The sequence below is a fragment of the Chelonia mydas genome, chromosome 8 (genome assembly GCF_015237465.2).
Source record: "Chelonia mydas isolate rCheMyd1 chromosome 8, rCheMyd1.pri.v2, whole genome shotgun sequence".
Classification (NCBI taxonomy): Eukaryota; Metazoa; Chordata; order Testudines; family Cheloniidae; genus Chelonia; species Chelonia mydas.
In genome coordinates, this window is record NC_057854.1 from 82,254,118 (window position 1) to 82,272,589 (window position 18,472).

Below are 18,472 nucleotides of genomic sequence, written 5' to 3' on the forward strand. Positions count from 1 at the left end.
ATACTGTCCTTATTACCCTCAAATCGTGTCTTGTCATCCCACACCAAAGAGGGAGAAGAATTGCATTTAAGCTGTTTGTTGGCCTTTTGGCAACCATATTTGTATATATTGTACTTCTATTTAACGTACATGCTTATTTATCTTGTGAATTTTTCTACAAGGTCATGGTGGAAATGGTTTCTTGAAATTTCAGGATTCTGAAGAAATCACTAATGTAGAACTTGCTGATGCCTTTGAACAAATGTGGCAGAAAAGAAGGTAAAAATTGATTACTTAGAGATTAAATACAGTGTGTTACCAACGGATGTAAAACTTGGCTTGTAGCCTTTCATTCCTCCATTTAATTCTTGTCTAAACAGCACACTCTTCTTGTGAAGGGTGGCAAAATTAATTATTTTTTTCTGAATGTGGTTTAAAAATGCGAAAAATTACTGTCACCCCAGCAGTGGTACTAAATAGCTGTTGTCCTTGAGGTGGCCTGAAGCTCTCCTTTCCACAGGAGAAGGAAATCTATTATAATCTTCAGCCACACAAATGAGTTACTTTGGCTCAACAGCTGTATGGGCTTCTTATTAATTATAAGGTGTCTGAAATGTTCTGCCAGTTGGATCTCTATTACATATCTTGGTAACTATGCAGTGAAGTTGTATGAATGAAGACATAATCTACAGAATGCCAAATGTGAAAGCTGTTTTATTTCTTTCAGATACAACGAATTGCTGTTTATTATTGATACCTGCCAAGGAGCATCAATGTATGAACGATTTTATTCTCCAAATATAATGGCCTTGGCTAGTAGCCAAGTAGGAGAAGATTCACTTTCAGTAAGTATGAGTTTGGTTGCGTACTTGGAGGTAGGGTTAGGGTTCCTGTGGGTAGGGGACTTGGAGGTAGGGTTAGGGTTCCTGTGGGTAGGGCTCTGTGCCCTAGCATTGGGGTTTCTATGGGTAGGGTACTTGGAGTCAGGGTTAGGGTTTCTATAGGTGCAGCTCCCCACCATAGACTTAGGATTCCTATGGGTAGGGTAGTTGGAGGTAGGGTAAAGGGGGTATTCAAAAGTGCCCAAAGGATTTAGGATCACAAGTCCCATTAACTTTCAGTGGCACTTGTGCTGCTACATTTCTTTGGCATTTCCGAAAATCTCCACCTTAACTGCTTAACAACGTAAAGGGTGTTTAACCTCTAAACCATCACTCATATAATGTTTGATGTACTTTTCACGTTGTTGTGTTGTGCTGCCCAAAAGTGTTGGGATGTCAATTGCCCACCAGGCTAATGTACACCCCTAATTTGATTTTCAGTAAGTCTTCAATTCAGACATAAAATGATGAATTAAAGAATGTAATGATAAATACCTTTTTTCTGCAGTGTAACAATAGGGAATAGAAAATGTGATTTATAGTACAATGGCTAGCGCACTTGAAGAGGGACATTAGTCATCTTCTCCCTAAACCTGCAAGTGGCTTACCTTCATCTTTCTGACTTTAGGCTATGGCCTCATGAGGCAGTCGCAGTTTGTGAAACCATCCTATTCTGTAGTTTGATTTTTTTTAAAGGTAGTGAGCAGCATAGCCCCAGTAGGTGTTCAACATCTTTGAAAATTAGGCTCTACTCATGTGCCTACGGCAACTGGTCATGGCCTCCTGGAGCCGCACAGGACTGTCTTCCCCCACGCTCCTTCTCATGCTCAAGAGGCCATAGTGGGAGGATCCTACCTGAGTTCTGCACAGGTGCATAATGGAGGAAGAGGCTCCCTTCAACCAGGCAAAGACAGGGCTAGTCAGAATTTAGTCTTAAAAGGTGAAGATAACATACAATATACAGATTAATCTACACAGTCTATTGGGTTTTTTTTTGATGGTTAATAATTTTTTTTGCATACTTCTGATAATTTGACTAGCAGTAAAGATAATTCATAGGTTTGAACACTTGCATGGTCCTGTTTTGCTCTGTTCCCATCAGGTTTTTGCTATGGAACCCTCTAAGTATGTATATTTTGTTTTTAAGCATCAGCCTGATCTTGGGATTGGAGTTCACCTTATGGATAGATATACATTTTATGTCTTGGAGTTCTTGGAAGAAATTCACCCAGCAAGCCAGACCAATATGAATGACCTTGTAAGTAGCATACTGTATTCATTAGTTTGCTAACTGCTCCTGTGTTCTCACAACTGGTCCATTTTGGCAGTGGGAACTTCAATGTTTTTTTGATTTCCTACATATCAGAAGGGTTTTTTTTTTTTTTTTTTAAATGTGTTTGTTGTTCTTATTTAGTAAAATCATTATATATATTGACGTTTTGGAGACTTGAGTCCCCAGTTTGAAATTGTTTCTTTGCTTGATTAGGAAAAAATTTAATTAAAACAACCTGGGTGTTTTACTGAAAAATGTCTTGTATGTTATCTCTGCATCCCATGGAACTTGCAGGGTACCTAGAATCATGGATTGCAATCACTTTGCACACATGGAAAGGCAGTCATTGGCGTTTGCTTTGCAGAGGTAATTTGTATGTTGGAATCCTGATCCTGCACTCAGAAACACAAGAGGAGAGCCCCATTGACTTCAGTGCTTCACCACATAGGTGCAGGGGTCAGCCTGTGCAAATCCAGTTACAAGGCTGGGGCTTTATTTGTTCTCAGGCAAATGTTATAATTGCCAAATATGATCCAACAAAAAATGTCTTGGTGAAGTTCAATGAAAATGGTTTTTGAACAGTTACATATGTTCCATCTTAGATACCATAAATTGAAAAAGCAACTACATTTCAGTAGCACCCTTAGCCCGTTGGCCTTGAACAGGCCAGACGTTCCTTTTTTCATGATAATGCATCATGCTTTTGTGGCTTGTTGCAGTAAATTCTGTCATGTTGTTGTCGGAGACTTAAGAGCCACCATTGACCACACACATTAAATCTCCATTTCAGTAAAAGGAGCAGCTGTTCAAACATTTTATGTCAATGTCTGTGGAGGCTGGTGTCAGCCTTGCTGCTAGATGAGCTGTAGTAGATTTCACACAAAGCAGCCCACACTGACAGATTTTGTGTTGATATAGAATTGATTCAGTGACTAATATGCTGACGTTTTCTACCAAGGGTATGAAAATCCATTTCATTACATTGTATTCTAATTTATGATGGGTTGTGGAGAATTTTAGAACAAAACTTATGTCACAAGGATTAAGTAGTTTTTCTATTGATTTTGTACATATTTTAAAAAACATTATTGGAATGAATTTGGCTGGATCACTCAATCTGTAGTCAAAGGAATTAGTTGTCTTATAAAAAGAAACAGTACCAGAAATTCAGCAGCAGTTTAAAGTGTATAAATAGCCATCTGGAAAATAGGGTGAACTGGTTCAGCTAGTTAGAAATGTTAGTGCAGACCTTGTTGATGACATAGCAAATCTGTAAATCCTCTATCCTTTCCATCGCTTTAATGACTTCTAAAAATGTTGACATCCACAAAATACCAGAAAAGTCCTATGTATTCTTTATGTTTAATTATAATTGTATGGGTCTTTCAGTGGCCAAATTCAAAGTATTCAGCAGTACATTGAAGTAGTACAGCAAACCCTATAGCAGCATACTATACCCAGATACTATCTGAGGGATAAGGAGACTTGCATCACTGTCCAAAAAAAAAAAAAAGGGGGTGGGGGGACGGACACAAATGTATATCATGATTTGCAATCAGAATACACTATATTATCTTGAGTCATAATGTGAATGAACTTCAGGGAATCTGACTTCCAGTTACAGATGTCAAATTCCACCATGCCTTCATCTTGAGGCATCCCTAAGAGCCATAACTATAAACCCTGATAAAATAATCAGCTTATGTCTTGTGAGAAATTGAAGGGAACACTTTGGTCAGTAACTGAATTGCACCGCTTAAAGAAGGGTATCTGCTTAAAGAAGAACAAATTCCTTGTCCAGGCCTGATTTTAAAAAATTGGCACTATACAAATCCAGTGTCGCACATATTAAGGAGATTAAAAACTGGTTAACAGACAGATCTCTGTAAGTCAAAAATAAGTGTAGATGGGGAATAATCATCCAAATGGTGTGGTGTTAGTGAGGTCCCTAGGAATCTATTCTTGGCCCAATGTAATTCAGTATTTTTGTCTAATCTGGAAGAAAACATGAAATCATTGCTAGTAAAGTTTGTAGATGACGATCAAATTGCTGGAGTGACAAATGACGACAGGTTCATTTTACCCCAGATCAGTATGTATCTAAGTGATTTGAGTTTGAATATGTGTTTTTAATACAGTCAAATATAAGGTCATACACTTAGAAACAAGACATTTAGGTCACTTACAGGATAGGGGACTGTATCCTGGAAAGCTGGTGACTCTGCAAAAGGCTTGGGGTCATGGTGGTTAATCAACTGAATGTGAGCGCCTAATGCAATGCTGTGATTAAGAGGGCTAATGTGTTTCTTGGTTATACAATCAAGAAACTATCCAGTAGAAATAGCGAGGCAGCATAGGTTAGACAATTACTAGAATAATATGTCTAGGTCTGGTCTCACACTTCTAAAAGGATGTTGAAAAATTGAAAAGGGTCAGAAAAGAGCTACAAGGATGATGATTTGAGGTCTGGAAAACTTGCTATGCAGTGAAAGGCTTAAGAAGCTAAATCTGTTTATCTTATTAGGTTCAGAGGTGCCTTGATCACAGTCCATAAATACGTAAGTGGTGAGAAGATTTCTGATGGTAGAGGACTTTAATCTAGAAGGCAAAGGCATAAGAAGATCCAGTGGCTGGAAGCTTAAACTAGATACTGTGACAAAGTTCCTCCTTTGCCTTGGTGGGTTCTGCACTTTCTGGCGGATTTGCTCACCTCAGAGGTTCACGGCAGTCCTCAGTTTGGCTCCTTTTGTTAGTGGCACAAACTTGCCATTCACTCAGCTAACCTCATCACTGGCCAGCTGGGGAAAAGGAGGAGAACAATCCCCACAGTCTCTGCTGGCCCACCTAATGGGTCGGGGGACAGGCCAGAGACCTTCCCCTCTGGTGGGGGAAGTCCAGGTCTACTACTCTTATATCAAATAAGGAGCTGGGGGGATGGGGGGAACCCAGGCCCGCCCTTTACTCCGGGTTCCAGCCCAGGGGCCTGTGGAATGCAGCTGTCTACAGTGTCTCTTGTAACAGATGCGTGACAACTACAACTCCCTGGGCTACTTCCCTATGGCCTCCTCCCAACACCTTCTTTCTCCTCACCACAGGACCTGCCTCCTGATGTCTGATAATGCTTGTACTTTTCAGTCCTCCAGCAGTACGCCTACTCACTCTCAGCTTCTTGTGCACCTCTTGCTCCCAGCTCCTCGCACGCACCTCACTAACTGAAGTGAGGTCCTTTTTAAAACCAGGTTCCCTGATTAGCCTGCCTGTCCTAATTGATTCTGGTAGCTTCTTAATTGGCTCCAGGTGTCCTAATTAGCCTGCCTTAATTGGTTCCAGCAACTTCTTGATTCTTCTGGAACAGCCCATTATCTTACTCAGGGAAAAGGGACCTGCTTAATCTGGGGCTAATATATCTACCTTCTATCACTCTCCTGGAGCCATGTGGCCTGACCCTGTCACAATACATTCAGGCTAGAAATAAGGTGCAAATTTTAACAGTTAAGGTAATAAACCATTGGAACAATTTACTTCGGGATGCGGTGAATTTCCCATCACTTGACGTCTTTAAACCAAGATTGTCTTCCTAAGAGATACGTTCTAGCTTGACCACAAGGTATGGACTTCATGCAAGTATTACTGGGTGAAATTCTCTGGCCTGTGTTATGTAAAAGGTCAGACTATATAATCATAGTGGACCCTTCTGGCCTTAAAATCTGTAAATCTGAGACTTTTGCCACAGTCTTGCCTCTCGCACCATTTTTCACAGCGCCTCCCCCACACCCCCATATATTAGGATGACAGCTAGGAGCCACATCATTATGGTGGCAGGCAAAAGAGTGTGATAAAGTTCTACCAAACCCTTGAGAGTATGGTCTGTGTGCCCAATACACTTGAGTCAGAGACTTTTGCCAGCAGTACCACTAAGCGTGCATACATCCTGGTGTCCCTTTTGCTCTCAGGCAAGGGCATAAAAGGGCATGGCTGCTGCCTCCCTCTCAGTTCTTCCTCTCTGTAGCATTTGCTTCAGTTAGTTAGCTTTCAGAACTTCATTGTGTATAGTTAGTATGTATTTGTAGTTAATATTTAATGATACTATACTTAGTTTAGTTTTAGTAGTTACTTGGAGGATTGATTTATTAAAAAATACCCAGATATTAAGCTGTGTACCATGTTCGGGGCTTCTTTTCTCCTGTCACAGATAGGCATGAGAGCCGCTTGATTTGTCCTGTCCTATTCAATATGTAATTCTTTCCTCACCGGGACTAAAATTGGCTCTTTCATCTTAAAGTCTGTCTCTTGAAAGATGCGATGCAACCTGCATTGGAACTAGACCCTGATTGTGATGCAGGGGACTCAGATTCAACCAGGAGACCACTCCCAAGGATAAGAAATTTATGAGGCTGGATTTCTTCCTTGCTACAGGCTTCTGGCATTCCAAGAGAGTTGCAGAACACAATAGATGGCTCACCTTTCGACGGTTCTGAATTGTTTTCTGCTGAAACAGGTGACTCTGTGTGCACACTGAAAGACTTCCATGCAGTGCTTAGTTCATTAGGAGTTTATACTCTGTTTACAAAGAGGAAACCGTTTAGGTGGCAATCTTACTTCAAGGCCCTATTTTCAACAGAGGTCACAATATGCCTCTAAGAAGGTCAAGACCTCCTCGATGCTGCCAGCCATCTTCATTGGCAGGAGCCCTGGTTACCAGACTGCAGCAACTTCCAAGCAATCATTTTGACCTTCTTGGTCAAGGACTGCATACCAACGGTATATGCTCCCTTTGGATCACGCCTGTTCTTCTTTCACTGTGCTTGGGAAAGCATAATATCAGACAAGTGGTAAAGCATGGTAAAAGAGGGATAATGGTATCCAGTTTACTGACTTCTCTTTTCCCAACCCATATTCTCCATCCTTTTCAGGGATCCTTTTTATGAGAATGTATTACTTCAAGATAGATGGTCTCTTCTAGAAATGGGAGTGGTGGAAGAAGTTTCTTACCAGCACAGAGGAAAAGGTGTCTATTCCCAGTACTTGCTGGTCCCAAAGAAATCTCATGGCCTCTATCCCACCGTAGAGCTAAGAAAGCTGAACTGTTTGGTCAAGGAAATCAAGTTCAGGATGGTCACCCTCATTTCTACTATCCCTTCCTTGAAGATGGGAAATTGTATGCTACTCTCAGTTTACAGGATGCATACCTCCATGTGGCCATACATCCTTGCCCTTGGAAGTACCTTTAATTCACTACTAGTACACAGTCCTTCCCTTCAGACTGTCATCAGTACCCAGGGTCGTCAACATGTGTGTGACAGTAGTAACAACCTCATTTCCACCATTTGGACATTCAAATATTTCCTTACCTGGGTGATCAGCTAGTTCATGAAGCATCAAGTGACCATGTCCAAAATAGCATTATAGTAATCTAACAGCTGTTCTCCCATCTAGTCCTGAAACTGAATTTGGACAAATCACAAATACAACCAACACAGCACATAATCTCTACAGGAGCAGACCTTGGCAGCATAACAACCAGGGCTTACCTTCCAGAGAAGGTTTCAGTCTGTAGCCTTTCTCTTAGAAAGCCTCAAGTTCACCCCCCACAACATCAGCATGTGCCTGCTTCAGCTTCTGGGCCATATGGCCCAATGCACATATGGAGATCTGCATGCCAGACTTCACCTTTGCTCTCTGCAGGCCTGGCTCCAATCGGTATATTGTCCTCCCAGGCACCTTCTGGACAGACATACAGATTCGTGTAGCCACATAAGTGCTTCCGTCTCGTGATTGTTGGATCCCCCAATGTGTGCAAAGGAGTTCTGTTTTTATCTCCAGAATTGACTGACTCTGGTAATGGATGCATCTATTAAAGTTTGGGGAGCCCATCTTGGTCAATTCCAGAGGCAAGCTGTTTAGTCATCTCAGGAAATTTCACTCCACATAAATGTGTTTGTGCCCCAGGCTATTCTTTGGGCCTGTGAGATATTTGTCCACCATCAAGAACCAAGTGATAGAACATGGCAGTGGTTTTGTCTGTAAGAATTGCTATCTGAACAAGCAGAGAAGTGCAAGATTGCCTCAGTTTTGCCTGGAGGCGATCCTCCTATGGAATTTATGCATTCATCACAATGCTTTCCTGAAGGCTTTTCACCTTCCAGGAACGAGAGAAACATTTGAGGATTTCCTCACAGGATTTTTGTACATCAGCACGAGTGGTCAATCAGGAAGGATGTTCTCCTTCAGATCTTCTGCCATTCCTCAAGCCTCTTGTAACGATGCCGACTTTTGCAAGCTGAGGTTACAGCCTCTATTCAGATGATCTGAAGTCTCTCTGCTTGTAAGGGAACTGCTGATGAGTTACCTGCAGTGGAATATATACATGCACAGTCACTCGAAGGAGAAAAAACGGTTACTTACCTGTAGAATAACTGTTGTTCTTTGAGATGTGTTGTGGACATACACATTCCTTGCTACTTTGGAAATTATATACAGCAGTGAGACGGAAAAGAGAGGAAGATGGAGGCACGGGGCTCTTGTGCTGCCTGGTGGTACTGGTGACAAAAGTCTGACTCAAGTGGATTGTTTGCACAGATACCTGCAGCAGAATGTATATGTATACAACGCATCTCAGAAAATAATGGTTACTGTACAAGTAAGTAATCCTTTTTTTTTCCCTTCAAGTCCTCTGGTTCCAGTAACCTCCTAAGCAGATGATCAAAATGAACCCTTTGCCTTGACAGGATGGATGTGCTCCAACCTCAAAGTGCACGAGGCAATAGTTGTCATTTTGTGCTTTAAGTAGCAAGCAGTTTAAATGGAATCAAGTGTATCCAAGTTTTCCTTTTAGTTTCTATTACCTTTACAAAGATAATCATTGGAGAGGTATATACAGTACCTACTTTTATGATAGGGCAAATACGAGTTGCTTACATATGATAGGTAAGCATATTAATAGTTTGTCAAATAGAGGTTCCTGACTCCTCCAATGAAATGTTTTTTTTTTTTTTAATTAGCTATGCAAACAGTCTACATAGAAGAGGAAGCTAAAAGCTCTCCATTTTAAGTTATCGGATATTCTGGTATATATTATTGCATAATAGTGTAATTGTTTTCTTTCTGAAATTGAATATTCTAGGTTTTAAAGCATTTTTATCATGCTTCCTCTCAGAAGGATTAAATCCTATTAGTTTTTGTTCTGAAAATTGCCAAAATTGCTTGCTTCAAACCATATACTATACATAATGGATCTGAACTGTCAAACAGGTACTTGGCTTCTATTAACAAATCCAAGGAATCTGATATATGTACAGTCCATCATAAGAAGTAACTCACTTCTACAGCCTCTGCAGATAGTTGCTCCTTAATCATTTTCCTTGTAGTAATAAAAGCTGCTGTTGTGATAGTAAAGGTCTTTTTTAAAACCTTTAACTGATGATAACATCTTTCTCTACAAAGGCTGAATATAAAATAGGAATGAAGAAAAACTAAGTTATATGTCTATATTCAATTTCATTCTTAGTCTCTGAATTCTTCTTATTTAGAAGAAAAAATACAAATTAAATGGTATTTATTCAAGAGCATTTATGTTGGTTACATTTTTTAAGGAATATGTGACTTTATCAGTTTGAACACAGGAAGAAAACACAGTGGCAGCAATCTGTTGGAAAAGCTTTCTGCTTGTACCAGAAGAACTGCAGGTTACAAGTACTTTGTTTATAGCATAGTTCTGTGTTTTTATAGAAAATCTAAAATTTATTTGGCAGGATCATTTCAAAATAGTGACTAAACAAACAGTCTCCTGGTTTTGGGTGTGGGTGTGGGTATTTGGATGGAGATATTCTTGCTTTGGGAAGATTCCAGCTTTGATTGTCAGGTTAATTGCTGTTCTGTTGGCCTGTTTGATCTGAGCTGGTAAACTGTTGGTGGCTCTGACTTCCAAGTGCTGTTTTTCAAAGGAATTGTATCCTGTTATTTCTAATGTGTAATCTTTTAGGAAGCAGTGTAGCAACTTCAAGGTGTTCCTATACCCTATGGTATTCAGAGCAGCCATTTTTCTTAAAACACCTCTCCCTCAGACCCACCTGAGCTCTTCGCAGAGAATAAGGTCTTCCTGCTTGCTGTGCTCTACTCAACCCATTTCCCAACCCTCCTGTCCACCTGCATGGCTAGGGGATGTAGTGGCTCTGCAGACTTTGTCCTCTGACGCTGCTACCCATGCTGCATGCAACAGTTTGGCCCATAATCTACTCTTGGGGGTATTTCAGTTTACACTGTTTATGGTATAGTTATGCTTATTCTTTTCTTTTCTCTTTATTTCTTTATTTAGGAAGTTTTAGCAGGATTACAAATCCTTCCCATGTAAATATCAGAGACAAAACAATAATCATTACAGCAGTGAGCTTTTGTTTAGAGAAACATACAGTAATATGGTCATTATATCTCTCTCTACTTAACAGGATGTTACCATATTACAGAGTGGAAGCATCTTTACTCTGCCCATGACATGCTGCTTCTGGTGATTTTTATTAAATTGAGTGAAATCTCAGGTTACACATGTCTATCAAATGCTACCACATTTTTCTCTTGCAAATTTTTAAAAGTAATTTTATCTTCTGTTACTTTGCTTATTTATCTCCCTAGTGCTATCCCCTGTCAATTTCAAATAATTTTTTGATTAGGAGAAGTTTGCCCCTCTTGCCATTCATACTCTGTATTAAACTGGTAAATAATTTATTCTCCCCGACCCCCTTTTTTTAGTGTTTAGTAAAGTTCATGTATTAATAGATACTGTAAAAACAATTGTACTCTCTAGAGAGTTTTTTTTTAACTAAGTAATTGTTATTGGCATACTCTGTTTTAAATTCTTAAATACTTAGTATTTAGTCTTAATTATTTTTCTTAGCTAAGAAGCACATATTTGCCTATAGAGTGACTTTATTTTGTGCAGAAGTGGCTGTTTGCAGTCTTGGAGAACGTAAAGACTTACGAATATAAACTAATTCTGGGCTGCATTTGGCTGTGTTGTCTCTTTAAGAGCCTATAGCAAGAGCACTTTATGGAATGACTGACATATCACAGGGTACCAGATGACTGAGGAGCATCTCCCCAGGTAGTGTTCGATCCATACAGCCTAGAGCTGCAACAGACCGCATTTATTGTGGGTGAAGATTAAGACCATTGTTAACCCACAAAAGGGAATGGGCCATTATTCTGGTTTTACTTTATAACCTTAATCTCTGACCTATTTGAGTAAATTTTATAAATTAAACTCATGTTCTGTAGGTTAGAGGAAAAATCTGCATCTATTTCTATACCTTCTCATCCAAAAGAAAATCTGCTGAGTAGAAATGCATCCAGGGGGAAAGGCCTGGGAAGGCAGTGCTCAGTTTAAGGAGCATAAAACTCCTCAGGGGTTGAGAGTAGGGATGAAGAGAAAAGTCCAAAAGGGGCGGAAGACTCATTTGTCTGAATGTTTCAGTTGGACTTTCGTTATCCCGACTGAACTGAAAGGTGACCTGGCCAGAGGGCTAGGTCATGGAAAGTATAGACAGAAAGAAGCCATCACATGGCCAAAGAAGAGGTCAACAGAGGGTGCTCTGCTGAAGACCTTCTGCAATGCCACATGGTTATATCAAGGAGTGGTGCAGGGTGGGTTGAACCACTGGACAGGAAGAACCTGGGGCTGAAATTGAGCAAGAGTCAGTCTAGCTGCCTCCACTAGGGGTTGCTGCAAAAGACAGAGTACGGAACTGGGAGCACTTGAATTTTTTTGGCATCTGGCTTGTCTTTTGCCTTTCTTTTCTAGATTAATGAGCTCTGTAGTGCCTGATATTTTCTTCACATGAATGTACTTATATGCTGCAATCATTTCATCTCTCAATCTAATGCTTGATAAACAAACATATTGAGCTCCTGAAGTCTCTCACTATAACACATTTTTTTTTCTAGCCGTCTAATCTTTTTTGTGCCTCTTAATTTGCAACATGTCCAGTTTTTCAACATCCTATTTAAAATGTGGACCCCGGAGCTGTGTACAGTATTACAGAGTTGGTCTCACCTATACTGTGTACAGTGGTAAAATCACCTCCTTACTTCTACTTACCACTCCTTCTTTGTACATCCAAAGATCACATAAGTCCCCTTTGCCACTCCCACCCCTGATTAGCTGAACTAATTAATAAGATCACTTTGAAACTTAATTTAGTTGATGGCATGGTTTTTGGCATGATGAAGTATAACAGGATTAGGCTGAAGTGAAATACTTCAGAGTTCTGACTTTCTGAATTCTCCCAACATTCATTTTTAATAGTTATTTACATGTATGAGCTTTTGCCTGGCATCTAGTGATTATGGCACAGTGAGCTATCCATACCCCTAACACTTTATTATTATTAATTATTATTATTATTATTTGTATTTTGCAACCAGATTATTTCTTTTAGCACTCCTGACACTTCCAACTTGATATTTGGCTGATTTCAAGCCTAAAAAGGCAGAGAATGGTTTTGCTATCTATGGTTAGCAGAGCAAAACTCTTCTCACGGATTCAAAACCGAATTTTATTGTAGCAGATAGAGGTGAATGTAGGTACAATGGATTGAAATAAAATCTGTAGTTCTGGAAGCAAAATATGCTCTTCAGGTGAGCAGATCAATGAAATAATTGAATTGGTAATTACTTATCCTCTGCAGTTACCTTAACTTTAACCCTTTCCGGGGCAAACTGGTTATTTTCTGTTAGACAATGTATACTACTTATGATTTTATTTTCATTGGTGCCTACAGGTACATTAGCATGATGGAGGAAGGTACACTGAGCTAGGTAGAGAAGGGATGCACTCAGAGTTGCAGACTGCTTCCTGAGAAATTCCTGGGGGAGTGCAGCTGACACAGCACCCTTTCCTCTGAGCTTGTGATAAAAACACAATTGACCCTAAAGGAGGATGGTCTTGGGTTTTTAAAGATGTGTTTTTAAATCCCTTTCATATACAGTTTATCACTGATTTCGTTCACTCCTAGAATGTGCCCGTTGAAAGAGAGGGAGGATTTTTTGAATTAGCAGTTTTATAGGAATAAAATGGAAGAATTTGTCACGACTGTTTCACCAATAAGAGAGCGGATTAATGGGCTTCCAGATAAAAGAACTACTGTTGTCATGTGCCTTCAGTAGTTAACATAAAGAAGAATTAGTAAGCAGCTTTTGCTCTGAGGTCTTTGAAGCTATTTGCAACAGAGTCAACTTCAATCAAAAACCTTTGGTGCTAGGTTTGAAATTCTGTTGGGAGCTGATAAATAAAAGTTATGGATGATGTGCTTTGAAAAGTCATTGGTAGTTTGTTGAATCATTTATACACCTCCATTTGTGGTGGTGTTGACATTACAGAAATATAAAATTGTTACGGTTACTCAATGTTTTACAACATTCCTAGCCAGTGCAGTGGCTTCTTGGCATAGCTGCAGTATGGAAGACTTATGTCTTGAATAATTTGTGAATTAAAAAAAAACAAATATTATGGATATTCATGGGCTTTAAAGATTTAGATTTTTAAGGTTGTGCTCTTTGAGGAGCTAAGAGCGAAGGAAAATAACTGATCTTTCTCTTTAAGAAGCTGTGATTGCAAGATGGCCACAGGGGAAATCTCTTATGTACTCACTTATCTGAAGACATACAGCCAAACTCATCCATGTGCCCAGCTCTTGTGTCTCCCCAATTCCAGAGCTGCTAATCCTGGTTAAGAACAACCATAGAAAACTGACTTCTCTCTTCCTTCTGATCACTCTCCTGTGCCAGTATACAATGAAGTTGGAACAGTAAATGAAGGGGTTGCCTGCAAGAAAAGGCAAAATGCTTTGAAGAATTGGTAAGGCATGGGTGGGATCCAGAGTTGGTGAGTTAGCAAAGAGCTGGAGAGTAGCACAGTTCAATGTAAGTGCCATGCCTAAAAACACAGATGTAATCCTCCAAGATGACTCTAGCTCTGCAGCCAGTGTGCACCCCAAGTGTAAATGGGATGGAAGAGACATGGGTATAGGCAGCTATGTGGAAGTGAAGGTTCTGTTTTCTCTGATATCTTTTATGAATAGGTCTCATCAAATGGACCACTCTGATTTTATTGCTACCTAAGACTAACTGTTGTATTTTCTATACTGCTACATCATGCTATATAAGCTGTGTTATGGTGAGCCCCTGGCTGGTGACATAGTTGTCTGGCTTTTTGCATATTTTCTGCCAGGTACATAGGAAATACTATTGAGATGTTCCTCCTGTTTTTTTTTTTAAAGCAGATATTTGGCAACACCTTTTGGTTCAAACACTGTTTTTTCCAGTGGTAATAAAAGCACCTGATAAGAGCCAGCACCATCTAGTTACCAGTCTAGTATGTCATGATGTTCCAATGGGAAGAGAAAATACGAGTCCAGCTGCCTGGTAGTTTGTTGCCATCCTTAAATGGGGGCCAGTAGTCGGAGGAGTCTTTGCTCTTCCTGTCACTAAGGAACTGTTCTCACCTTCCACTCCTCCATTTGGTTCTGTATTTCCTATGTCTTATCAGAGGCAGCAATATCTACTGGGGAGCGGAAGACTGAGAATCAGGAGAGTGGGGTCATATTCACAAATCTTTCCCTAAGCGATGTCAAGGAAATAGTCTTGGATTGCATTTGTTGTGTTTTGGAGGATTGTAATTTGGGTACTTGGTCCTAGCAGTAAGAATTATAGCCAGAGGCCTCTCCAGCCCTAATAATGTTGTGTGTTTAATTTATGGTCAAGTGGCTTCTCATGGACTGGGCAGTAACCCACCATCCCTTGCCTGTAGAGGTTGGAAAGGTGGGGTGTTCCCACATACCTATGTGAGATTTGGAGATACCCTAGTGCGATACTTTGAATGGGAATACACACCTGGTTAGACCATGGGTTTAGGAGGATTTGTTATGGTTTTGGAAAGAAGGTTCATGTCTAGATCTGAAAAGCCGTGTTTACAGAATTACAGAAATGGAAAGGTTGGGGGGAGAAGAGGTTGGACAGCAATGATGCATAAGCAGTGATGCTATCATCTCCTTTTGTGCCCCTGCTTTCAGAGGTTGCTAGAACCATATGTCTTGTTGTATTACTTATTTAAGAAACTTTTACAGCCACTTGAAATACTAAGTTGAGTTTGTCCCCACTGATGCCTACATACTCTCAGTATAGTCTTTGCTATATCGAATTTCTTGGTATCTAAAGAAAACCTGGATAAGTTTGTTACTGCCTCCTTCCCTTGATGGCTGTGCCTTTACAGGAGTGTCAGTGATGCATTTTGGAATTCAGCATAGCAATGGAACCGATCTCTGGATAATATGCTGTGTGAGCTGCAGACACATCTACACTAACTTAAAATAAATCTAAATTATTTTTAATATATGATAATTCTAATTCATAGTTAATTTACAGGCTGTAGAAGGGAAACAACTATTGGGATTTTGGCTCCTCTGGATTCTATGTCAAGAATCCAAATTTTCTTGCTTCATTTTTGCAACCTTTTAAATTAGCTACTGAGTAGACTTTCCAAGGCTGTGCAAGCACTTATCTAGCCTCACTTGCCTCCCTTTGATCAACCTATAGGATTCCCACCTAGTTTTATTTTTCAGAAGTTGCCACATGTACACTGAAAAACAGCTTGTTCTGATGAACGGCTTGTTTTCTCCCAGAAGATTTGCCTATAACTCCTCTTTAATATTAATTTGTCATTAGAGTTAATGGGAGTTACATGCATATCAAGAGCGGAAGAGGTTTCTAAATGCATAATCATGACAAAGCCGCACTTCTTAGTTCTTTAGTTAAATTGCCTTTTCTAAGTGTGGAAAACCATTGCATGTGTTATTGATACCAGTAAAATCAATGCTGATTTTGTTTAGCGGTTGTCTCTCCTTTCCCAGCAATATTCTGACAGACACCAACAGAGACTAATTTAAAGAGTAAATGTGAGAGGGAAAATGTAACTATCCTTTTTATGTTCAGTTTCAGGTATGCCCTAGAAGTTTGTGTGTTTCTACACCTGGACACCGGACTGATCTTTTTCAGAGAGATCCTCAGAATGTTCTAATAACAGACTTCTTTGGCAGTGTACGAAAGGTGGAAATTACAACAGAGACTGTTGCTCTGGATCCTAACTTAGTTGGCTTGGAAACCAGGTATATATATATTTTTTTCAGTTTTGGTTCATATACCTTCATGTAGTATAAATAGAGAACATATACTGTAGCTGTACCCACCTGTTTTATACTCCATATGCAGTGTGTGAACATGCAGTATATTTTAATGAGTAAGGCTTTGATTCTCCACTCCATCTGACATGGGGGGCTGCAGCTCCCTTATTCAGGGCAGCCCAGCTCCAGCGCAAGTTAGGGGTGAATAGGAGCACTTCTAACTTGCATCATTGGAGGGTCAGGCAGGGTGAAGCTCTGCTCTGCCATACCCCCATTCCTGTACCACTCCAACACATCCTCCTCCTTCCTCTTATGCAATGTGAGGTGGGGGCGGGGGAGAGGGCGCTGGGTCCAATAGGCAGCTGAGCCTCATTCTTCCATCTAGCCACTGGTACAGAGAACACCTGCGCAAGAGGAATTCTCCCCATGGCTGTCCGAATGGTTTAGGGTTACATAGCACAAAGTGGCTTTAGACTAGAGAATCCAGCCATAAGGAATTTTATAGCTGACATAATGCTGCTGCATTTTGGCACCCAACAGCACCTGTTCAGCGTGCAAGCCCAGTCTGCACTGTCCATGTTTATTTTTATAAAATTGTGGTGGATTTAGGATTCTCATTAGAGGTACAAAATCCTCTCCATACCAGCCTGCACCAAAAATATCTCAGCCCCTCCTCTGGGGGAATGCGATTGTCCCTTTTATTTTTAGATTAATTTTCCATTGAAAATCCAGAGGATTGCCTTCTGTGTCTTCTAATATGATATTTTATTTGAAAATAAAGCTTTTAAATCTTGAGAAGTAGCCACAGAGAAGTGTTCCTCAGAGAAGCAACTCTGCAATAATATTTTGAGCTCCATATAGTATGTATACATGAGAGAGTGAGGGGATACAGGGAGTGTCAGCCAATTGACGAAGTGTATTCTCTCTTCAGTACTGTATGATAAAAACAGGACTTCTAGTTTTCAGTTTAAATTGATACTTTGAGATAAATATTTCTAAAATCTAAGGCTCTAAAGAATTCTTACAGTTCTCTCTAAACTCAATCACTGTACTTTCAGACATCACTTTGGCCTAATTCCTAGCCAGTTTCACGCAGCAAAATGATGTATGGCTGATCATTCTGTCTGAAGAAAACTGAAAAGTGCCTGGAAAATGGGAATTTGGGGGCTAAATACTTATTTGTTGAAAAATTCTCCCTTCTCTAAACTATGTTGCAAAGATCAAGATATGGCCATCAACAAAAGCTTTTTAACAAACCAGTTTTTACTTTCCTTATTAGAAGCTCTTGTTAAATAGGCCACAAACATTTATTTACTTCATATCACTGCTAGTAAACTATATACGTCTTCATCTTTCCTCTGAGATGGTCAATGAGGTAGCTTGCTATACACAAAAAAGCCCCAACCCTCTGCCAGGTTTCTTAATAGATGCTTTGATCCTGCATAAACACTTGTGCCCTTGGGTAGCTTTACTTGTGGGAATAGTACCATGGGCTTGAGTAAGGCTACTCATGTGAGTAAAGTTAGTTAGGCATAAGCATTTGTTGGATTGGGCCCACTGATAACCATTTTGATGGCTTCTTGTTTCAGTAATAGTTAAGCAAGGCCTTAGGTTCATTGTATTTCTGGTACTCTGTTGCCATCTATTGGGAGCATATACAAGATGACTGATTTGTATTATTGAGTTTCCTTCATGTTGTATTTGCCTTTCTGTTACAGCCCTTTGTAAAATGACCTGAGAACACTGTGTTGCCATCTGCCAGGAAGAAATATGAATCTGGTTATAGACTGATTTATGTATATAGATAGCTATAGATATGGATATAAATATTTTGTGATTCATCATTTTTCTTAGAACACTGTACAGAATTGCTCGTGGTGTGAAATATCACCCTGTATTATGGAAAGGGATAATGGATAGCTGTTTTTGAGAGTTTGAGGGAAAGTTAGTGCAACACAGGTGCATTTTTGGGGGGAGAGGGGAAATGAAATCTCAATTCAAAACTTAGTGTAATTTGTATTAATATAGTTGCATTTTGTTTTCATGCTGTATTCGGCCTCCACATTTTGCATTGAAATACAGATCAAAGCCTAAACTAACCCTGAAACTGCCTTACTACATCTTCTAACTCATATTCTTAAGGTCAAGGTAGTTTTTATCTTTTATGAGTG

At 39.9% G+C, this 18,472-nt stretch overlaps 1 protein-coding gene across 6 annotated transcripts in view; it reads left to right on the plus strand.

Annotated features, from left to right (window-relative positions):
- Positions 1-18,472, plus strand: part of PIGK (phosphatidylinositol glycan anchor biosynthesis class K) — a 121,109-nt gene that overhangs the window by 13,396 nt on the left and 89,241 nt on the right. For all 6 annotated transcript variants that reach the window (XR_006292713.1, XR_006292714.1, XM_037906699.2 and 3 more), the window contains exons 6-9: positions 162-258; positions 707-824; positions 2,008-2,118; positions 16,114-16,286. Coding sequence is in view for 4 of the 6 variants with exons in the window: in XM_037906699.2 (XP_037762627.1) it covers positions 162-258; positions 707-824; positions 2,008-2,118; positions 16,114-16,286 (499 nt within the window). In the remaining 2 variants the exon portion in view is untranslated. The remainder of the gene's footprint in view (positions 1-161; positions 259-706; positions 825-2,007; positions 2,119-16,113; positions 16,287-18,472) is intronic.